The sequence below is a fragment of the Acinonyx jubatus genome, chromosome D2, assembly GCF_027475565.1.
Source record: "Acinonyx jubatus isolate Ajub_Pintada_27869175 chromosome D2, VMU_Ajub_asm_v1.0, whole genome shotgun sequence".
In the NCBI taxonomy this organism is placed as follows: domain Eukaryota; kingdom Metazoa; phylum Chordata; class Mammalia; order Carnivora; family Felidae; genus Acinonyx; species Acinonyx jubatus.
The window spans coordinates 73,380,358-73,402,520 of NC_069393.1; the positions used below are offsets into that span (position 1 = coordinate 73,380,358).

At 38.2% G+C, this 22,163-nt stretch overlaps 1 protein-coding gene across 2 annotated transcripts in view; it reads right to left on the reverse strand.

The window, feature by feature from the left end:
- CACUL1 (CDK2 associated cullin domain 1) overlaps positions 1-22,163 on the reverse strand; it is a 74,009-nt gene that overhangs the window by 5,348 nt on the left and 46,498 nt on the right. For both annotated transcript variants that reach the window (XR_008292308.1, XM_015065877.3), the window contains exons 4-8: positions 18,887-18,982; positions 16,550-16,652; positions 10,749-10,838; positions 6,326-6,464; positions 13-56 (exon numbers count right to left, since the gene is read on the reverse strand). Coding sequence is in view for 1 of the 2 variants with exons in the window: in XM_015065877.3 (XP_014921363.2) it covers positions 13-56; positions 6,326-6,464; positions 10,749-10,838; positions 16,550-16,652; positions 18,887-18,982 (472 nt within the window). In the remaining variant the exon portion in view is untranslated. The remainder of the gene's footprint in view (positions 1-12; positions 57-6,325; positions 6,465-10,748; positions 10,839-16,549; positions 16,653-18,886; positions 18,983-22,163) is intronic.

A 22,163-nucleotide genomic window follows, 5' to 3' on the forward strand; every position in this document is an offset into this window, starting at 1 on the left:
ATCATTACTTACTATAAGCCAACTCATCCCCAGCTCTTTTCCGGGACTGGTCACCTCTGGGGATAAGAAAAGAAGAGGGAATCAACCAGATTACACAGACATCTTCATACATCCAAATGGGAGAAGTGAATTGACATAACTGGTAATACAAGGAAAGCAAGTATTTCAATTCTAACAACCTATCTTAAAATAGGCATTGAACTTAAACAGCAGTACAGTCATTTATAACCTGAATATTCTTAGCTAAAAGGTGTTGTCTTTTAAATATAAAACGCTATTAAATGAAGGAAGGATTATCTAGAAAAATGGCTTACACTGGGTTCTAGAAATAGGTTCAGACTAAAAATGTGTTTGAAGATAAACCTGGGTTCTGCTACCAACACCCACAGCGACCGCCATATACTAGGGCACATTTCAAATATGAAATAGAGGATAATTCAAAGTCTTCCCCCCAAAAAAGCCTTATTATAAAACCAAAAACTGCTTAAGGCTTTAGAAAAATCTCAGAATCTTAGTGTACATGAATACTCTTCCTACAAGTGGAAGAACATGAGCCTTCATAAATATTAACCAGTTCCATCTTAGACACCTAGAGAAGATTCTAGTTCCACTTTACAGATAAGAGATTCTGATTAGGTCCTAATGCTACCCGTAAATCCTACCTTTGTCTCTCCAGTTTCTCAGACTATAACCCAGACAAATAACTATAATGAGTAATAACAACCAATTTGCTAGCTTTTCCTTGCTTGGTCACTTAGCAGCATATACCTTGTCCCATCTTTTCCTTCCTTAAACACTTCTGGCTCCACCCAGCATAGTTCTTGGCCGCTTTTTCTTTCCCATGTATATATTCTCCGTAGGCCAGGATGGTGATCATACATACCAGTGCAAAGACTTGAAATACTATCCATATACCAATGACTCCCAGGTTTGTCTCCAGCTCTGATTCCTTCCCTATGCTGCAGATAGGAGGTCCAGCTAACTGGGTGAGTCAGGACTGCTGGCAGTTCAGGATGGCCAGAATTGCAGTCTGACTCCACGCCACCCCCACTCCTTCTTCAGTCTTCCTCAATAAATGGCACCACCATCCGCCCAATTACTCAGATCAAAACCCTGGCTCATTCTTGATTTCTTTCTTTCTCTTGCTCTGGAGCCTACTGTCGCAAAACATAATCCAAACTCAACCACTCCCCATCATCTTCATGGCTCCACTCCCAATTCAAGCCACCATCATCTCTCCCCGAACACAGCTGCAAGAGTCTTATTATTAGTCCAGACCACAGCCAGAGCCATCTTACATAAAAGCATAAGTAAGATTATTTCATGCCTCTGATTAAAGCCCTTCAGTGGCTTTCCATCACAGTTAAAAATCAATTCAAACTCATTTTCCCAGTCCTGTGAGACATGGCTCTTGCCTACCTCCCTACCCTCATCTTCTACCTCTGTTCACTACACTCCAGCCATGCTGGCTTTCCTTCTGCGCTGGGACACGCCAGCACTTTGGTACTTTCCTTTGTCTCTGCCTGCAGCACTCTTCCCGCTAGTTAGCCACGTGGCTGTCTCCTTACCACCCAGGTCCTCACTGGAATGTCTCCTCCTTGGAAGGCGTTTCATGTTCAAGTTGGCTGGACCAGCCCTTCACACGTGCTCTGGTCACTCACTCTTTATCCCATGCTGTCTCGGTTTGTTCACAGCATGTTTTATTATGTGAAATAATTTGCATACATGTTCGTTATTTATCTCCCAACATTAGAGCACAAGCTCCATAAAAACTGGGTCTCATTTCTACCCAATACTTAGAATAGTGTCTAGCACATGGGCAGAAAATAAATATCTGCTGAATTAACAAATCAGTGAATAATTCATAAATGGCCTCTACAGATGGATTATGAAAATGCTAGCTCAAGTAATTATTTCATGCTTTTGAGTGATCTTCTAGATTAGCAGAGTTTCCCACTCTCCTTCCCTGGCTGTGCTCAAGACCAGGACAGAAACCTCTTGCTGGACAAGGCGAGGAGTCTCGATCACCAGCAGGAAGAGAAGATACCAAATGGCCTCTGAAGGTTTTTTCTCTAGGCTGGGCATGTAGAGAAAAACATGCAGCACACATAGCATGAACTAGCATCAACGAGCCTTAGGCAGCCTAAAGAACCCTCAACAAATCTGCCCTAATGCCACTTTCTTAACACCTCTGCTGTTAACACTACCCCTGGCCAAAGCCAGCTGTATCATCACAGTTAAGCATTCACCAAATATTCTGAAGCAAGTAGGTTAATGCTGATCAAAAACGAAGACACAGGATTTTATATCCAGAGCCTCAACTTGTATACACAACCTTCATTCCCACTCCCAAAGGGTTAAATAAAAGCTGAACACGTAAAAATAAGAGGAGAATAAAACAGATGTGCAAACAACAGAAGGCACAAAGGGATGTGAATGTGATATGTGAATGTGATATATGCGAGAGGCTGTGTACGTGGCCAAAGATATTATCTAATGCCCCAAGTCTGGCAAGCTATGGCTGCCCTCAAAACCAGACCCCTGCTACTAAACAAAAAAGTGCCAATTCTAGAGTGACACTCTTAACTAAAAGATCAACAAGATCCCTGCAAGGTTCTATTTTTGTTGCAGAATTCCAAGTAACAAGTACTCTGCAAGATACCTACCTTTAAAAGCTATTCGGCACAAGCTCTGAAGAGACCCATAGTCTGGTTTGAAAGAGAACGTTCCGTCTAAGGGCACTCATGTTAGAAGTTCCCAAACAAGATTACATAATGTCATCTTTGATACCAACCTGCCCTCCGCCACCCTCCAATAATCAATTTAATCATGCAGGTAACAGATAAAGACAAAATTCTGCTCTCATATGTTAAGTCTAGTTACGTGTATTTCCATGTACATAAAGATGCTGCACATGAACTCCAGCTCCGATGAGAAATGCCCATTAACTGCAATCGAGGATATATTTGACAACACCCACACCTCATTTCAAAGACACTCTGTGCCATCCACATCGAAGCTGTGTGATGCCTATTCAGGACTACGCCACGTAAATGGAACACGATCTTAAATGAAGAAATTGTGAAGCTCAGCAGGAATCGTGTAACTGGTTAGACATAAATCATAAAATGACTGCTCAATCAGGACAGCCAGCAACAGAATTCTGGTCAGACAGTCTGTACTATATTCTCAAGGTTTTTTGCATCGATGGACATCATTTCTCCCAAAACAATCCTAGCCAGATAATGAACAAAGAAGGCATCAGGTCTGGCAGGGCAGACTGCAGAAGACCCACATACAAGAGATTCACGGCAGCACGGGCAGCCTTTCTCTCAGCTGTTGAGTACATCATGTGCGCACACCTTTCCGTGGGGGGGGCGGGGCGGCTCAGCAGTGGAGTGGAGTGAGTCCAAGAATGTCAGCTTAGACAGAGCCTACTCTGTGCAAAGCACCCTTCAGCATAACCTGTGAGGCAGACTTTAGTCCTCACAGTAATGCAGAAGTTAATTTAATTCCAGAAGGGGCCCAATCTGGTTTGTAAAATAAAACATTTTAATCATATCACCTCTTGAAATACTAACATTTAAATTTCAGGCAGAAGTTGTATGAAAGAATTCCACTGAGAGAAACAAAAATTCTAATACACACCAAAAATCCAAGGGACCTTTCCCGACTACAACCCACTTGGCCTTGGCAGAGCAGCGCCGTGTTAGTCCTTCACGTACAAAGGCAACGTCACACTAGGCTATTTATGGAGTCAGTTCCTCTTTCATCCCGAGCAAATTTTAAGAGCTGCTGCACACTAAGCAGTCCTGCACCCTGTCCTCTTCTTCCAGTTCCAAAATCAGGCTTAGGAAAATATCTGATGTGTTTACATAGTTCCAGACACTGTTCTGGAAGGTGAATTCAAGGTGTTCAGAGAAATCCACAAGAGCTATCTTCACACAGTGCTTCACAGAAATAAAGGTTTTCAGAAGGCTGTTTAGTTTTTAAAGGCATCAATAAACTCACCTCTAAAATTAAAAGCAAACATTCAAATAAAAACATGAATAAAAGCATAAAGACTTCACTATTATGGTAAGCCTAAATTAAAGAAAACCATAAAAGGTATACTCAGATTATTTTCCATTCCCTTAAAAACATTTAAGAAAAAACTTTCAACTGCGATTCAAAACCCATACGCCATAAAGAAAAAACCTGATAATCACACAAAAATAAAAAACTGCTGCATGACTTAAAACAAAAAAGCCACCATGAGTAAAGTCATAGACAAACTGAGAAAACTAACGCTCTTATCTTGGGCAAACCATCTCTGCACCACACAGAGAGCCCCTAGAATTCAAGAAGAAAAGACTAACAAACAGAAAAGTAAGCAGAGGTCATAAGCAGGCAGTTTACCAAAAAAGAAATACAACATGTTCATATTCTCAGCCTCACTCGTAAGAGAAATGCAAATGAAACCAACTCTGAGTAATTATTTTTCACCTGCCAGACCAGAGAAAATCCAAAAGTGTAACGACACACTCTACCGGCAAGACCATAAAGAAGAGGTACTTTCAAAATTTGCTGGTGGATATGCAAAACTGCACAATCCCCTGTGAAGGGAAAACTGGTGATACTGATCAAAATTACACCTGCCTTTTATTTTCGGCTCAGCAATCCCACTGACGGGAATTTACTCTCCAGATCCACCTGCAACAGGTACAAAATTATGCACGTACAAGGGTATTCATTGTAGCACATGTGTGACAGCAAGACTGGAAATAATTCAAGTTGCCATCCACAGGGGAGTGGCTAAACAAGTTCTAGCTACACAACAGAATGTGTAAGAAAGGAATAAAAATGAGAACACATATCGTGTCTGCTTGCATCGGTATATTAAAAGGCACACCGAAAGGAATCATCAGCAGCTCATAAAATGGTCACCTAACGAGGTAGGAACAGATTGGAAGACAAGAAGGAGCAAAACTTCTCAATGTATGCTTTTTATATCATCTTGACTTTTGAACCGTATGAATAGAACAGCTCTTCAAATATGACTAAGTAAAATGCTATGCCATTAAACGGCTTCATTCTGTGTATGAAAATAATACCGTTATTAGAAATACTGCAATTAATGTCAGGAAACACCTGGCCACTGGACATCAGGGAGAACAATTAGCCTAACATTCCAGCATTCCTATGGCCTTCCCTTAACTTGATCCAAGAAAGTCAAGATTACCAGACCTATCTACACAGCTTCCATGGGCCTTTCCTGTGTGAGCTGCCAGCAAGGGGGCAAATGATCAGTGGATTACTCAGTGCCCTCATTACCACATGAATATAGATAGCACAAGGGCAAAAAGGGAATAAATACCAACCCGTGAGGCTACAAAGAACAGACTTTCTACTTTCTTTCCTAACCTGTGCTGAGACTAGAGACAGTAACAGTGATCTTGGTCAAGACTGGTGTTCCAAAACTTAGCTTGGCTTCAGAACCAGTGAAAGACAAGGTCCATCCCCAGCCTAGCCTTAGATAAAGTGAATCAATATTCAACCTGCCATTGTGTTCACAACTATGCCTAACTTTCCGTAACTTTCTTCCTTTAATGTCAGGAATTGAAACAAGAGAAGGTATGTAAGAGTGCTGAGAGTAGGGATTATGAAAATATAAGGCCTGACTGCACCTTTCAATGATTTGGTGACACAACAGGGTATTTTCCCATAGTATAATCTATTTCAGTTGAAAAAATGCACTTTTGCAAGACTTTCTGGGATATAGCTACGATATTGAACGGCAAATTTTAGAAAAATTAGCCAAGTGTATGTATCAAAACCAAGGAAGGCAAATTTTCTGGACACATGTAAATATATACTCCAATTTTTAAGAAGAAACAAGTAGAATCTAGGACAAAAGTGAAAATATGAAAAACAGAATCTAAAAGCCTCTTTACTGATTTAGTCGTAAAACGAAGTCATTTGCTTGTACCTTGTAACTAAAGTACCTTGTAACTAAACATAAAATTTCTCTGTTTTCCCAGGTGTTGAGAACTAACGTAGAGGATCAAAACTAGAAGAGCACTCAGAGGCTTCCCAGTCTAACTACTCACCCACTGAGAAATCCTGTCTTCAAATCCATTTTTAGTGACAGGCGGTTCCATGGAATCAGACCCCAGCTGTCCCATCTCTGTGCACAGACAGGGAGCCAACGGCCTCTCCCCGCAGTGTCACCTTGACCATTCAGCAGTTATTTCCCACTCTAAGAACTCTGGCCTCCCTCCCCTGCCAAGCCAAACTGGCCTAAGGAAATGGACATATTTTGTCAAAAGGGGGGAAAAAAACTTGCCTCGTAAAACCATTCTGTATAAGTTCTCTTTGAAGTTTCTGATCTTCAGCAGCATATTCAGAAAGTTCAGACTCCACCGCCGGAGGGAGAATGTTTGGAATAAATTTAGAAAACAGAGTTGGAGCCATCTGAACCCACTCTGTGAGGAAAGGAAAAGATTCATTAAGGAAATCAGACAAGTTAAATGAAAAATGTAAAGTTTTCTTCTGTTCAAAGAAAGAATATATATTAAACCAAACTCAAAATGGGGGGAAAATTAGTGTAATCCTATTCTGATAAAAAATATACAAACAGGTTAAATTTCCTTTCTAAAATGAATTTATAGTCAAAGAAAGCAGTTATTTTTCCATTTTGCTGTCTTAACAAAATTTAATGAAAATCTCTAGAGAATCTGTGAATGGACCTATCAAAAATTGTAATTAATATGGGGGAAAAATGAGTGAGACAGGCAAAGAATTCCAAGTGGAAGGGACTTAAAAGCGAGGGTTTGGTGGAAATACTAACCCCTATAAGCATTAATTAAACAAAACAAACAAACAAACAAACAAGCAAGCAAAACAGACTCTTAGAGCAGTGGTCCAGATGGGAGATGCACAGAGGTATGAGCAAAACACATACAGGGGATTTAAAAACTATACATTTCCAGTTATACTAACAAAGTCACAGAGATGAAAGTACAGCACAGAAAACATAGTAAAAAATATCGTAACAATGATTGGTGACAGATGGCAGCTACGCTGATGGTGGTGAGCACTGAGTAATGTACAGACGGAAGTGTCGAACCAATGTTCTATACCTGAAACCGACATAACGTTGCATGCCACCTATGCTTCAATACCAAAAAAAAATTAAACAAGCACACCACATATGTACATACACACATACATACATACTGGCCCAAGAATAGAGAATAGTACAGGTAATAAGGAAGCATACAAAAAGTATCACAAAAATGGGGGAGAGAGGTCTAAACATTTAGGAAGTAGGCTGAAGATAACTAGAGTAAGTACTTTTGAAATAAAAACCTATTTTGGCCCAAACTAAATTATAGCAAATTAAATGTATGCAGTATTGAAAGAAAAGAGAATTAACACGGGTATCAAATTATTAAGAAAGAGATAAAAGATAAAGAGAATACTGTATAGAAAAATAAGCGTTCATCTATCAAAACAGAAAAGGCAAACATTTGCATCAGACATGACAAAGGTGAATCAGTATCCTTATTTATAAAACATTTTTATAAATCAGTAAGACCAAATAAATGAATGAAAGACAGGACTAATAATATACCAGACTTATAATTTGCAAGAAAAAAATAAACACAATGACAGCCTTGTTAATATTCAAAAAACTCAAGCTAAAATAAACACTCTCTTCCTCTTATTTTGTGAACGCTAAATACAACTAAAATCCACCTGTACCAAGGGCATGCTAAAACTAGCATTCCCCTACCCTGCTGGTGGTCTCAATTTAACACTGTTATCCCTTTTAGATTCTTTTAATCTTGTCCTTTCAAATTTTCCCTTTTGGAAAACATCTTGGATGTACATATCAAAAACCATAAAATGTCAATGCTGTATTTAATCCAGTGAGCTCGCTTTAAAAATTGTAATTTGAGTAAATAATTCTATATCTGAAACAAACACAAGCAAACAAATATGTTTAATGCTGTGTAATGCTGGGCCACTGGTAAGTAAAAAATGCCCAACAGGAGGACAGTAAGTTAAACACGACCAGAACAAAACAACAACAACAACAAAAACAAATACCACAAAAACACCACCAGGGCCAAGCCGCTCACGCACTGTATAAACTCATGGCAAAAATGTTCTCAATAGTGTCCCTCCTGTTAGCTCAACTCAAATATGGCTTTACGGTCTCCACACGGTGCCTGGGAGAGCCGCTAGCCATCAGTCAGAGATGGCAGGAGTCAGACCGATATGCCATTTTCAGGAACTCCGGGCAATCATTAAAATACAAGATGAAGGAATCAAAGAAAAGTGTGTGTATTAAATGAAGAAGGGCCGGCTGGGACAGCTGGCACTGTGTCTCAACTAAGCTTCTAAAGATCAGATGGAAACACACCAAAAATTGTAATAGTCATAAGAATCTCCAAGGATTAGGGTCTAGGAATTAGTTTAAAAAACTTTCTTGGGTGACTCTCATTATACAAAGATCAGTGCTTGAGAACCACTGCAATGAAAGAAACTTCCACATTTAAAATTCAACTTTTAAAGTATTTTAACCTTAATCTGTCCAGTGACTAAAACTACTTTAACAAACCAGGAGCACAACAGGCACTGGCAAGACAGGTAAATGTCAAAATATGTTTAATAGTATCTCAGAAAATGCCTAGGGCAGCAAACGGTTAGTCTGTGATAAAATTCGCCTTTTCAAAAGGACAACTCTCAAATACAAAATTCTCCTCACAAGTAGTATGAATCCTATTATAAGAGCTCGAACATGGATAAAACAGCATTTGGATAAATACATATCTGTAAGTTTTCCTACCCTTAGTGATTAGTTTTATTATGCAATTTTGCTATAGATGATAAAAGCCAGAGCTGATAAAGCTGCCTACTTGGGAGGCAGAATTTAGAAATTTGTCATACTGCATTTGGATGCCTTCCAAAATTAAAGAAAAAAAAAATTCATAACCTATAGCACTAAAAGAAAACTTCATAAGCCATTTTCATCATTCAATAAAATGAATACAAAATTCTGAGAAACTAGAAAACATCAGTTTACTGGACATATGTAATAAAATATTTTTGCTACTTTATGTAAGTAATTAATTACTTTATAAGAATAACTTGTTTACAGTTATCAAGAATAGAGCAAGGCCTGATCCAAATTTAAGTAACATTACATCTGAATATTCTAGCAGACACTCATCATTTACAAAGTAACCTGGGAAAGAAGGTATTTCTGACATCACAGTCTACTACTGGTACCACAGTTTTTAATTGGTTTCCATTTCAGCAAGCTAAATTCTCACATGTCTTTCAAATTAATTAAGCAAACAATCAAGCCATCAATTAATGAAAATAAAATAACCACTGGACCCAACTGAAGAGTAATCAAAACAGCTAATATCAGCCATGCTTATTATCAGGTACCATGTTAAGCTCTTTAGATCATGTTTTATTTCATTCAATCCTTAAATGACATAAAGAATTCCACAAAAAAGCACTGTCAAAAAAAGTATCCCTTAAGGTTTCTAGATTGTAGAACAATGTTCTACCCTGAGATCTTTTTTTTTTGTTTTAATATTTATTTATTTTTGAGAGAGAGAGAGAGAAAGAGCGAGAGCAGGGGAGGGGTGGGGGGTGGGGGGGACGGGACAGAATCCGAAGCAGGCTCCAGGCTCTAGGCTGTCAGCACAGAGCCCAACGTGGGTCTCAAACCCACAAACCTCAAGATCATGACCTGAGCCGAAGTCGAACACTTAACTGACTGAGCCACCCAGGTGCCCCTACCCTGAGAGCTTTTGCAATCTTACTAAAGGCATTTTGTAATTCGCTGGACAACTGTATGACAAGATTGAGGTTCTGGCTTATAAATAGGAAGATAAATACAAAAACATCTTGGGGTTCCTTTATATTCATAATTTAAAAAAAAAAATTTTTTTTTTTACATTTATTTATTATTGAGAGACAGAGAAAGACAGGGCATAAGCATGGGAGGGGCAGAGAGAGGGGGAGAGACACAATCTGAGGCAGGCTCCAGGCTCTGAGCTGTCCGCACAGAGCCTGACGCAGGGCTTGAACCCACAAACCGGGAGATCATGACTGAGCCGAAGTCGGACGCTCAACCGACTGAGTCAACCAGGCGCCCCTCATAATGGTGTTTTTTTTTTTTTTAATTCTAAGATAGATACATTAAGACAATTTACAAGCCAGGCCTTTGAATACAGTGATCTCTGATTTTTGGTTCTGCTATTCTGACTCTCTCTCTCCTCACAATATACTTATGAAATGACTCTACATTTACCAACACTTCTAGATTCCTTGCAATTTATAAAATAGGCCTGAGAACATGAAGTTGTGGGTGTGTATGTCTACATATACTTGCAGTGTGGGGTACAAGCAAAGGAGAAACTCCATAACAAAAAAAGAGATTAATACTGGATATGAGTGAGATTCAATTTCATCCAAAACGTCTGCTACAAATTCATTCCTTGTATTTCCTAACCGAGTTGGTTTTCAATAGTGTGGAAAGAATTTCAAGCGAGTCCTGAGTTTACATTTCATAATGATGAGTGTAGTATCTACTCAGTGTTTTCTGGTTTTTTTTGCTATAACAAATCCAAATACCATTAAGCCTCAAGAAACAGATAGACAAACACTGTCCTCTTGGATAAGCTGGAGCTACCATAAACAGATAAACAAGCCCAACCCCAAAAGAAATGACCACTATTTACCTGGTCTGAGAGTGTATAGGCCTTTCACAATATTTGCCATAGTTGAAGGTGTGACCTGAAATGGTGTTGACTGGGCTTCTAAGAGTAAAGCTGAAAGAAGAGAAAATGGGTTATAAAAATGATAGAACACTTATTGTCAAGGTTTCTGTTACTATTTTTCCCAAAGACTAAAGAGCAAACGAGCACAAGAAAAGAACAGCCTCAGAGGACAAACCAAGTTTATACTCCAAAGAGTTTTAAAAATCCAATGCACTAGAGCTCAATCTAATAAGTAAACACGTGCAGGTCTGTTAAAACACTAAGGGAGATTATTCAATTCATGGAGGTTCTGAAAATAAGCTTTCCAAAAGCAATAGTATTCACGGTACTTAGCAAGTGAGCTGAGAGTACCTCCCACTAAGTTCATGAGTCAGGAGGTTTACATTTGGAAAATAAAATGGTCTCTAACCCCCTTGAATCATTTCTCTTTCCCCAAATCGCCATATTTGAGGCTCCTGGATACTTCACTCGTAATTTTAGGAAATGCAATCAGTCAGAAAGTCACTTTTCCAAATGCTACAACCACATGTACTTTTTTCTTACTAAAAGTAAAGACAAGACACTGCCTGGCTCATCCTCACTTTCCTGACTCTCACAACCACAGGACTCTGACCGACAGTGACAAGAGAGTCAGTTTTCTTTTAGGTTATCTTCTCCAATGAAAATTTTATTAAAACATTTTTAAATAAATAGAAATAATTCCTCTAAATAACATCACTAACAGATATCAACACATTCCATCATTTCGTAGATACAACAGACACCACTGACTCAGAAGTTAATTTTTAATTTATCTCTCAAAGACCTACAATTGACTACCCCCAAACCCATAAAACTTGGCGTAATTTTACTCTAAGCCAAGCTTGTAAAGTCATATATAAGCTATGCCTTTTCAAAAATGAAAACACCACCTCACTTGGCCAGCAATGATTTTATAGTTTTCAAACACGCAATGCGAGTTACATCTGAACTTATGTGATGACAGTAAGAGGTATGCTGTTCAAGGTGATCCTTCTGCTTCTATGGTCAGGAGAGAGCTGCTAACTCTGAATGGCACAGATAGATACATTTTAAGGATGACAAAAGCACTGCAGAAAATGTTTTAGAATGCAATTATTTTTTTATTATTTATTTTTATTTTTTTAATAATTATTTATATTTGAGAGAGAGGGAGAGCTCGAGCAGGGAGGGGCAGAGAGAGACAAAGACATAGGACCCGAAGCGGGCTCTGCGGTGACAGCAGAGAACTCGATACAGGGCTCAAACACACGAACTGTGAGATCATGACCTCAGCCAAAGCTGGATGCTTAACCGACTGATCACCCAGGTGCCCCTAAAAATTGCAATTCTAAATTTTAGACCCTAGGAGTCTCTTCAACTCAAGGTTATCTCTAATTTCAACACATGTCCCACATGCAGACTCTATCTCAAATCATTTCCTACCTTTTGACCAATCATTTTGGCCTTCGTAAATCTTGATCCCACTAAATCTTCATGTTCATTCACATGTTAATTATGTAATCAAATATATACATTTACAAATGAAGAAATGATACATTCACAAATTAAATTATACATAAAATATATAAAAATTAATTTGGGGTGAATTAAATGAAAAGAATTATATTCAATAACAAACAATTACAAAGTTGAGAAGGTGTTAACAGTTCACTAAAATCCTCTCCACCTAAATTATTTTTAGGAGATCAGTGTTTAGAAGACTTGTAGTTGATCTCTTCTTTTAAGAAAAAGGAAGAGAATCTGGGGAGGCAGCAGCTTGAGACTGGGAAGAAAATATTTCTTGAGTATTTAACAGGTGCTAGGTACTTTACAGGTTTCTCATAAACTTTACTTACAATTTACTTTCTCACAAGCTTAATTATCACCTTTTTTTTTTTTTAACAGATAGGGAAAAAGAGGCTAAAAACAAAACAATATAAAACACAATGAAAAATGCATCCAAAGTCACAGAGCTAGCAGGCAGCAGAAGAGGGCTGAGAACCTATGTTTCACTCTAAATTTGCATTCTAATTCACCATGCCACCGTTGAAATACAGATCTTACATGTAACAGGTACTAATAAAGTACTAACTAGTACTAAAGCCACTGTTAACTAAACCCTTAGTTAACAGTCCCCCCCCCCCCCAAATTATATAGTTAAAAAGACAAAACAAGGATTCTCCAACAATCCCACTGATGGAAACTAGAATTGGGCTTTAGTGAACTTCTAATGCTCTCACCTCTTTCTTTACAGTCTATGATATTAAAGTCCAGAGAGATTAAGTGCCATCCTGAGAGTCACACAGCTTAACAGTTGACCTGGAACCAGAACGAAGCTCCTCCACTCATCCAATTATTCCTCAGAGCTACAAGCTGACCCCAGGGCTTCTCTCCTCTTTTAATATGAGAAGTAATTCTTAAAATCAAAACTGAAATTAAAAATATTTTTTGGGGTGCCCAGGTGGCTCAGTCACTTGAGTGTCCAACTTCAGCTCAGGTCATGATCTCGTGCTTCACAAGTTCAAGCCCCACATCGGGCTCTGTGCTGACAGCTCAGAGCTTGGAGCCTGCCTCAGATTCTGTGTCTCCCTCTCTCTCTCTCTGTTCCTCCCCGGCTCATGTTCTCTCTCTCAAAAATAAATAGACATTACAAAAAAAATAAAAGTTAAAAAAAAAAACTACCTTTATTTGCAATGAGAAGTCACTATCTTCATTCATGAAACAATTGTTAAAATAGGGCATTAAAGGGACACCGAGGTGATCATTAGGGCATTAAAGGGACACCTGGTTCAGCTCAGGTCATGATCTCGTGGTTTGTGGGTGTGAGTCCTATATCCGGCTCCACACTGGCAGGGCAGACAGGCCTGCTTGGGATTCTCTCTCTCCCTCTCTCTCAACCCCTCCTATCTCTGTCTGTCTGTCTCTCTCTCTCAAAATAAACTTAAAAAAAAAAAGCCTGCTTTTAAAAAATAATACACAAATTTTTAAAAACCAGGGCATTCGAATACCAATTATTCATTAGCAGAGAGGGTGTTCATTTTGCTCTGCTGTAAAACATGGCCCCTAAATTGTTTCAACAGGTCTCCCACTGAGAGGTGTCCCTGTCCAGTCCCCTGGAATCTGGGTTCTATAACTGCCTGCTCAACAGAAGACAGCAAAAGTGACACTGTGCCAGTTTCTAGGCCCAGGACTTAAGAAACTGGCAGTTCCCATTTCCTAGATCTTGGGACACTCACTCTTAGAGGGAACACAAGAGAGAAAACTACAGCCACCACAACTTGCCAGTCATATGAGTGACCCATCTTCAAAGTCCCCGACCCCTGGGTGAGTCGCATCAGCTGATGCTGAGTACAAAAGAGATAAAGTGCCCTGCAAAGCCCTGCCCAAATTGCAGATGTGAGCAAAATAAATGACTTTATAAAAGATTATGTGTTGAGGTGATATGTTACATGGTCATAATAAACACTAGCATTTTCAAATGTATCTAAAGCCACAAAAAGGAAATTACTGATCAGAATTCAGAAAATTATACACATGGAGTGTAGCTGTTTTTGCTGGAGGGGATAAGTATAGGAAAATGTCAACTAGGGCCAAGAAATCAATTCTTAATAGCTGTGTTCTTCTGATTTAATTAATATTAGCCTTTCTATGCCTCATTTTCTCCATCTGTAAAATGGAGGTAATGACTGTCCTAAAGTACCTAGAATAGGTCCTACTACATAGTAAGCACTATATGTGTGTTTATTTTTAAAAAATCTTTTTTTTTAAACATAACATTATTAAACACTTAGAGTGTCTCTTGTTGTTACAGAGCCCAAACTAGGCCAGTGATCACTGTGTGAATCCCTTACTCTAAGCACAATGCCTGGTAACTGCTCAACAGATAACTGATAAGCTCAGGTTTATCCAATTTACAAAAGCTTAAGGAACTTTACAGTTTACTTGGAAAAGAAAAGCCTGTCTACCTTTAAATATAATTTTGGTTGAAAATCAGATTCTATAATAAACAAGATGATAATTACTTTTTTTTGAAAAATAAAGTACAAATTAATTGAAGGTTTAAAAGGAAAAAAAAATTCATTTTTTTCCGGATTTTATGTCTTTATGTGGTCTGATCTTATAAAATATCATGAATTTATGGAAGGCTTACATGGACTGAAGACAGAGTTGTCTCACCAGATCTGGGCTACTATATTCTCTTTGAATATTTTCTTTGTTTTTGCCTAATAAAATTGATTTCCAAATTAATGACAAATATAAAAACATACAGAGTAATCAAATAAGCTTTTCTACCAAATGGCAGCGTTTCTCAAAGAATTTTAAAAGGAAAGGCTTCAAAATACTCTGTTCTAATTTACAATGAAGGCAAAGACAATGTCAACATCAGAGATAATATTTAAGTGGTTGTAACAGCTGCAATATCTCATGAGATTACGTTTAAAGATGTTTATAAACATATGTCCAGTTTTTTCAAAAGTCGTACTCCCAAGATATCAGTCTCTATTCTGATTCTAGAATTTGTTGGGAACATAATAATGAAACAAATATTATCTTCATCTAGCATATTATTTGAAAATTCTGCTTTTCTAAAATAAACCAGCCCAATGTTTAACAGTTCCTTCTCTTAATTTAAACTCAAAAATTAGAAAGAGTTTATGGTCAAGCTTAGAATAATTCTTCTGTAAATACTAATAAAAGTTTGCTGTGGTACAGACTATTTATGACTATTAGGAAAGCAAAAAATACATACTACAAATCCAAATATCTGCCAAATTCTAAAAAACGACTTCAATAATATACTGCATAAAATAGGAGCTTTTAAAAGATGCTGAGACATTAGGTTGTAGGGACTTCCTAAACTCCACGTAGAGAGGTATACTCTTTCAGGAAAGGTAGGATAAGATGCCACCTACTGGGATGGGGCAGGGGGCCAGGGAATAGGGGGAGAGAAAAACTAACTGAACTTGGCACTTTGATCTGCTTACTTGCTAACTATGTTGCCATTACAGTAAACATTTTACAAGTCCCAACTAATAGAAGAAAAACTCAGGACCAGAAGCTGAGAAGCTTGCCTAACATATAGTTAATAAGTGACAGAGCCAGACTAGAGGTTTTTTTTTTTTTTTTTTGAGAAGAGATTTTTATACCAAAGGGTAAAAAAATCAGAGAGGATTCTGTGCTTCCATTTCAAAGATACAGTATTGTGCTCCTTCTAGAATTACCCGTAACAAAGTTAGGGGTTAACTTCCCCCATTGTTGGCGGAGGGATGCGGGGGAAGAGGAAGTGTCAGGCCAGATAATAAAGGCACTCACTGCCCAATAACCTGGCTAAGTGCCCCCAGCTCTCCAGGGGGCTTCAAATCACATTTTCAATTCCTTTGGGTCTCTCTCTACAGAACTGAACTTCCAACACTTCTTGCTATGATTCAGAAGATGTCAACACTGGGCTTTATATGCCGATGCTCTCTAATCAAAAATCAAAAAGATCACTGGGGTGCCTAGGTGGCTCAGTCAGTTAGGAGTACGACTCTTGATTTCAGCTCGGATGGTGATCTCACAGTTTGTGAGGTCAGTTCATGAGGTCGAGCCCTGCGTTGGGCTTTGCACCAACAGCACAAAGCCTGCTTGGGATCCTCTTTCTCCTCTCGCTATGCTCCTCCCTTGCTCATGCTCTCGCTCTCTCTCAAAATAAATAAACTTAAAAACAAACAAAAAAAAACCTTGTTAGTGTTAACTCATCCCTATAAGTTGAAAACACTTACGCATTAGGCTGTAAATGTGCTTTTCTGCAACATGTTCCGTAAACAGCTTTATAAGGTCATCTTTTAGGTCTCTGTTAAGCTTGGTTTCGATGTAAAACTTATTCTGAAAGAGAAAATACATTATGTTTAGTGTATCGATTAGGGGGAAATGATCTGTCTAATGAACTGAAGCACTAAAAAATAAATTATTTTAGGAAACAATTTATAAGGGCATCAATTAAAACATTAAACCCCAGTATCAGAAAACAAAAGCCCTGCTACTATTAGTTATATGTCTTTCTGGCAAGGGGTTAAAGTACATAAAGATAAAATGCTATGAACCACACACACACTCCAAAAGAACACGGGAAGATACTCAACATTAACTAAACAGATATAGAGACACATGGACCACACTGAGGGAGAGGCACATAACATGCCCTTTAGAAACACTCCATCATTGAAAGGCAACAACAGGAAACACTAGGGAATGGTACCCCCTTTACCAATGATCTAGGCTGAGCAGGCACTGGTTGACTCCCCAACATACAATCCATTGTAATCATTAGTCTAAGTTATTCACCTGTGGCATTTCTTAGGAATGGTTTTTGATTCAAAGGCAGACACATGACCCAACATAGAACAATCAGACTGAGGGAAACCTAGGCTTTGGTGCCAAGCATCTTATAGTCACTTTACGACCGTGAGAATAAGATGAAACAGATGCTGTGTACAGTGAAGAGACAAAAAAGAACCTGAATCCTTGGTAACACTACTGAACCATGGATTCAACCAACCCTAGAGATAGCCTTATTTGCAGAGTTTTATTCCAAGGGATTAATACTTTTCCTAATTTGCTTAAATCACTTTGAATCAGGTGTTCCTGTTTTTTTGTAGCCAAAAGCATCCTGATGAGAACGACTGGCAAGTCAAACAAGATTGAACTTGTTCATATTTAAATGTCAACTCCATGGACAGATGTGGGAAATACAAGGAAGAACATTAGCAAGTTGCTCTCTGATTCTCTTAATTCTTAGAAGATTATAAAAATCATAATAATACGTACATGGTGACAAAATAAAACCATGCAACAAAAATAAGTCTCGCACAACAGACCCTCTGTCGCATTCCCAAAGGCCCCATTCTACTGTGGAAACTTTTGTATATTCTTTCTAAAATGCTGCTTGCATATATAAGAATATGCTTTACTTTCCATAATAAAGAGAAAACACTTGCTATAAAGAAATATTACATACTGCTTTGCATGTTGCTTTTTTTTACCTAATGTATCTGGAGATTTCTCTCTAAATGTACATACATCTTATTACCTTTAACTGCTTACTTTTCTACTGTTAAGTATCTCCCACAAGTTATTTAAGTAATAGTCCCTTGCTGATAATACAGATTTCTCTCAGTGTTCTGTTTTGTTTTTTCAGCAAAGTATATTTTATGGAGAATAAATCATTTTGGAGATTAGTATTTCACAGATAGCAATCTTTATGCTACAGAATACAGATCAACCCAAACATCCCATTTCCTAATCTAAAAAACAAAGAGGAATTGCAAAAATGGTTCTTAAGGGCCCCTGCCTTCAGTAAGAACACCAACATCAGGGTTCTGTGGCTTGGGCACCTGGGTGGCTTAGCCGGTTGACTGTCCGACTTCGGCTCAGGTCATGATCTCACGGTTCGTGGGTTCCAACCCCATATCGGGCTCTGTGCTGACAGCTAAGAGCCTGGAGCCTGCTTCAGATTCTGTGTCTCCTTCTCTCTCTCTGCCCCTTCCCCACTTGCACACTCTCTCTCTCTAAAATAAATAAAGATTAAAAAAAAAAATTCTATGGCTTTATATATTTAGGAGAGAGAGGGAGGCAAATCAACAAAGTCAACAGACTACAAACTATATTCATGGCATAATTCTCCAAATGAAAGAGATCATAGTGGAAGAAAATTTTATTATTCTACTTTTTTTATGGCGTGACTTGACATTATCACACATCATGTTTTTAAATATATTGCTTAACTCTCTACTTTCCGAGGACAAGAAATCTTTCTTATATATCTTTATTTCCCAAGCACAGGATCTTCCATATGGCAGAAATAAAATAAATGCTAACACAGTGACTGCTGATTATTAATGCCTAATTGTCTATTCAGCAATGTTATTTATGGAGTTTTTAAACAGTAAAAGGGTAAACAAGTCTATGTCAACACAATCAAACATTACTGAGGTAGATTAATTTCCATTTCTAACATAATATGTAGTAAAAGAGAAAGAGAACATGCTTAATTCTGTATCTATCTGTATTTAGGCCAATAAACTGAGATACTTTGGAAAGGGAAAACAGCTCTAACTTACCATATATATGAAAAGAGGCACAATGCTCTGCAATGCTCCCATATATTGTCCAAGGGCTATATTAAATCTTTCAATATAGAGATCTGGAGGGCTGGCCTGTGAGAAAGAACATAAATGTGATCATTATGGGAAACCAAGTATAAAGACCTTCCAATACAAATCTAAAATGCAAATACACTCAGAAGTCCAAGTCAAAATTCATAATGAAATTCCCAATAAAGAAAAGGAGAAGGTGTATATCCTGAAGTTTAGTTTAGACTTCTATCTTTGTTTCAAAATCTGCTACGCAAAACTGAAGTTTGGTTTTGCTGTCTTTAAAAACTGTGTAACTTTACCATGCTAGCTAAAAGGCTTGCTCGGTTAATGAGTAAAAAGTTGAATTCACAAGTTGTATTTATTAAGATAAATGATTTTTAAAATTATCACTAAACTATGTGTACATTTCTGATAGGAACCAGGCTGTATTTGGACCTAGAATAAGGAAAAAAAAAAAAAAAAAAAACAACTCAAGGAAATGGCACAGGCTTAATACACTATGAGAATGGCTGTTGGGGGCGCTTGGGTGGCTTAGCTGGCTAAACGTCCAACTCTTTTGGTTTCAGCTCAGATCATGATCTCACACTTGGTGAGCTGGAGCCCCACATCAGGATCCATGCTGACAGTGCAGAGCCTGCTTGGGATTCTCTCTCTGCCCTCTCTCTCTCAAAATAAATAAATAAAATTAAAAAAAAAAAGTTTGCTGAATTTTTATAATTACCTTAGGCACAGTAATATTCCGAGTTCTATACCACTTCTATAGCTAACCAATTAGTTAGAAAGCAGAGACTTAAATGGTTCATATACATCTGCAGCTCTGGAGAGCAACAAAATAAACATAATACATGCCTGGCTTTTAACTCATTGTTACCAAAATACCAGGTCATAAAGCCATCGAAAGAAACACTTCCAATTTTACTGCAGGTTATGGACTGAATTATGTGTCCCCCTCCCCAAATTCCTGTGTTGAAGCCTGAACTACTGTGCCTATATTTGGAATAAGGAAGCAATTAAGGCTAAATGAGGTCATAAGAGTGGAGCCCTGATCCTTTAGGATTAGTGTCATGAGAAAAGATACCAGGGGGCTCAACCTTCCTCCCTCTCTCTTTCTATCTCCCTCTTCCACCTATCTATCCCCCACCAACACACTCAGAGGAAAGGCCATGTGAGCACCCAGCAAGCCCATAGCTGTCTACAAGCCAGAAAAAGAGCTCTCATCAGAAACCAAATCAGAGGCTACATTAATCTTGGACTCCCCAGCCTCGAGAACAGTGAGAAATAAATTTCTGTTGTTTAAACCAACCAGAGTCTGCGGTATTTTGTTACGGCAGCCCAAGCAGACTAAGGCACTGTGTTTTATGAAAGTACATCCATCTACCGTTGCATTTTATTCTCTAAAGGTAAATTAATTAGGTGCCATTTTAATATTGAAGAAACGCACAAATGGGCAAGTCATTTGTCTAAAATTAGAGAGTAAATAGGATAGACCCAGGTCTCCCAGCTACGAATTCATTCCAGAGCTAGAGAGTTAGGGGGATGGGCATGGCACAACCTGCCATGCAAACAGGTGGTTCCAACCCGGCGAAGTCTCACTACCTGACAACCATAACCTGCACAGAAGGTCTTGCTTTCAAACAAGGTATAAGGAAATGCTATGCTGAAAAGATTCCTAAGTGCTAAATTTAAGCAATGAAATTATAAAACCATTTCAGCTATACTGTTTTAGAAATGTCCCAATGTTCTAATACTATTTTTAAAATAAGACTTAATTTATACTTTTTTCAGTTCTACTTAGACGTTAGAGTATGTGTAGTGAACTGTCCTTACTTCTAATTCATCTCTCATTATTGAATAGAGGGTTGGCACAAACTAGGTCCTTTTTTCACATTTATTTTTCTTGGTCCTCCTAATTACCTGCAAATTGAATGCTACGTCCATTCTATGTATGAAGCAACTAAGGGCTCAGAAGGAGTCACTTGTCTACACCCCCACAGCCAGTGAGCCCAAGAACTAGGACTCAAACCCTGGTCAATCTGAGTCCTTCCATGTATCCACCCTCCTTGTTTGGCACCCTGTAACCTTTAGAACAATTCAGGGCACACCATCTGCCTCTCTGCTTCACATCTTGCTCCTTCTTGTACACGGCCCGGCACAGCACTCACAAGGCACTCCTAAACGGTTCCCAAACAACGTCGGTGTGCTGTTTGAGACCTCCTTGACCCCTCTTCCTGAACGTCTCTGTCACTAGGCCCTGATGAGACTCACCCTGGGCTAACTTCTATTCACCCTTCAAGATTTGTGTCCCTTTCTCAAAACTATCTGAGATATAGGCCGTCCAACAGGGCACCATCCCTCTTCTTCACTTCTCCCGCTAGCTGGTCTTTGCCACTAAACTTCAAGTCCCCGGAGGGCAAGACCTGTGTCTTTTCTTTATGCCTCCGCAGCTGACCACAGAACCTGGAACACAGCACGCAGAGATAAATGCATTTTTGCAAGGACAGTCTTCCTTAAATCTAAATTTCTCTAAATGTATTTAAATCTAATCTAATCTAGCCTTGTTTTAATCTAAACTGCTTTTTTATTATCTGACAAGACTGTATGACCTTAGGCAATTCATTTAGCCTTCTGAATTTCAATTTCCATAAATATGAAATAGGAAGAATACTAATTGTGCTACTTCTAAGATATGCCAACAATCAAAGAAAACAATATGAATATGCTTTGAAAAATGTCAAACATTACAAATGCATATGCAACTAGTGAGGATAAGTAAACTTTCAGAGTTAACCACCTATTTGTCTAATACTTCAGAAAAACCTATTAACATTATGAAAGGCAGTCTTTTGTTAACTAAAGAAGTTGGGGGAAATGGTTCCACATTATAAGCATACTTTTAACTATAACTAATGGACAGAATCACATGTAATATCTTTTTCTAAACTGCTGCAAAGAGCTCTGGAAATGATATTTCAGCATCCAAAGAAATAAATTTTAGAAGTATTATATGAGAAAAAGAAAATCTGCAGAGTTTTTGCATTAAAATAATTTTCCCTTTTCATAAAAGGACACTTTATCTATTCAGAAGTTAAAAGTATGAACACTGATCAAAAGGCACACTTAATAGCAGACAGAATAAATAAAATTGAATTCCTTAGTTATTCTTTTCAAGAATTCCCAAAGCCTCAAAGGTTATGAGTATTAAAAAGCACTTTTTGTACTAAATCAAATGTCAGAACATTTA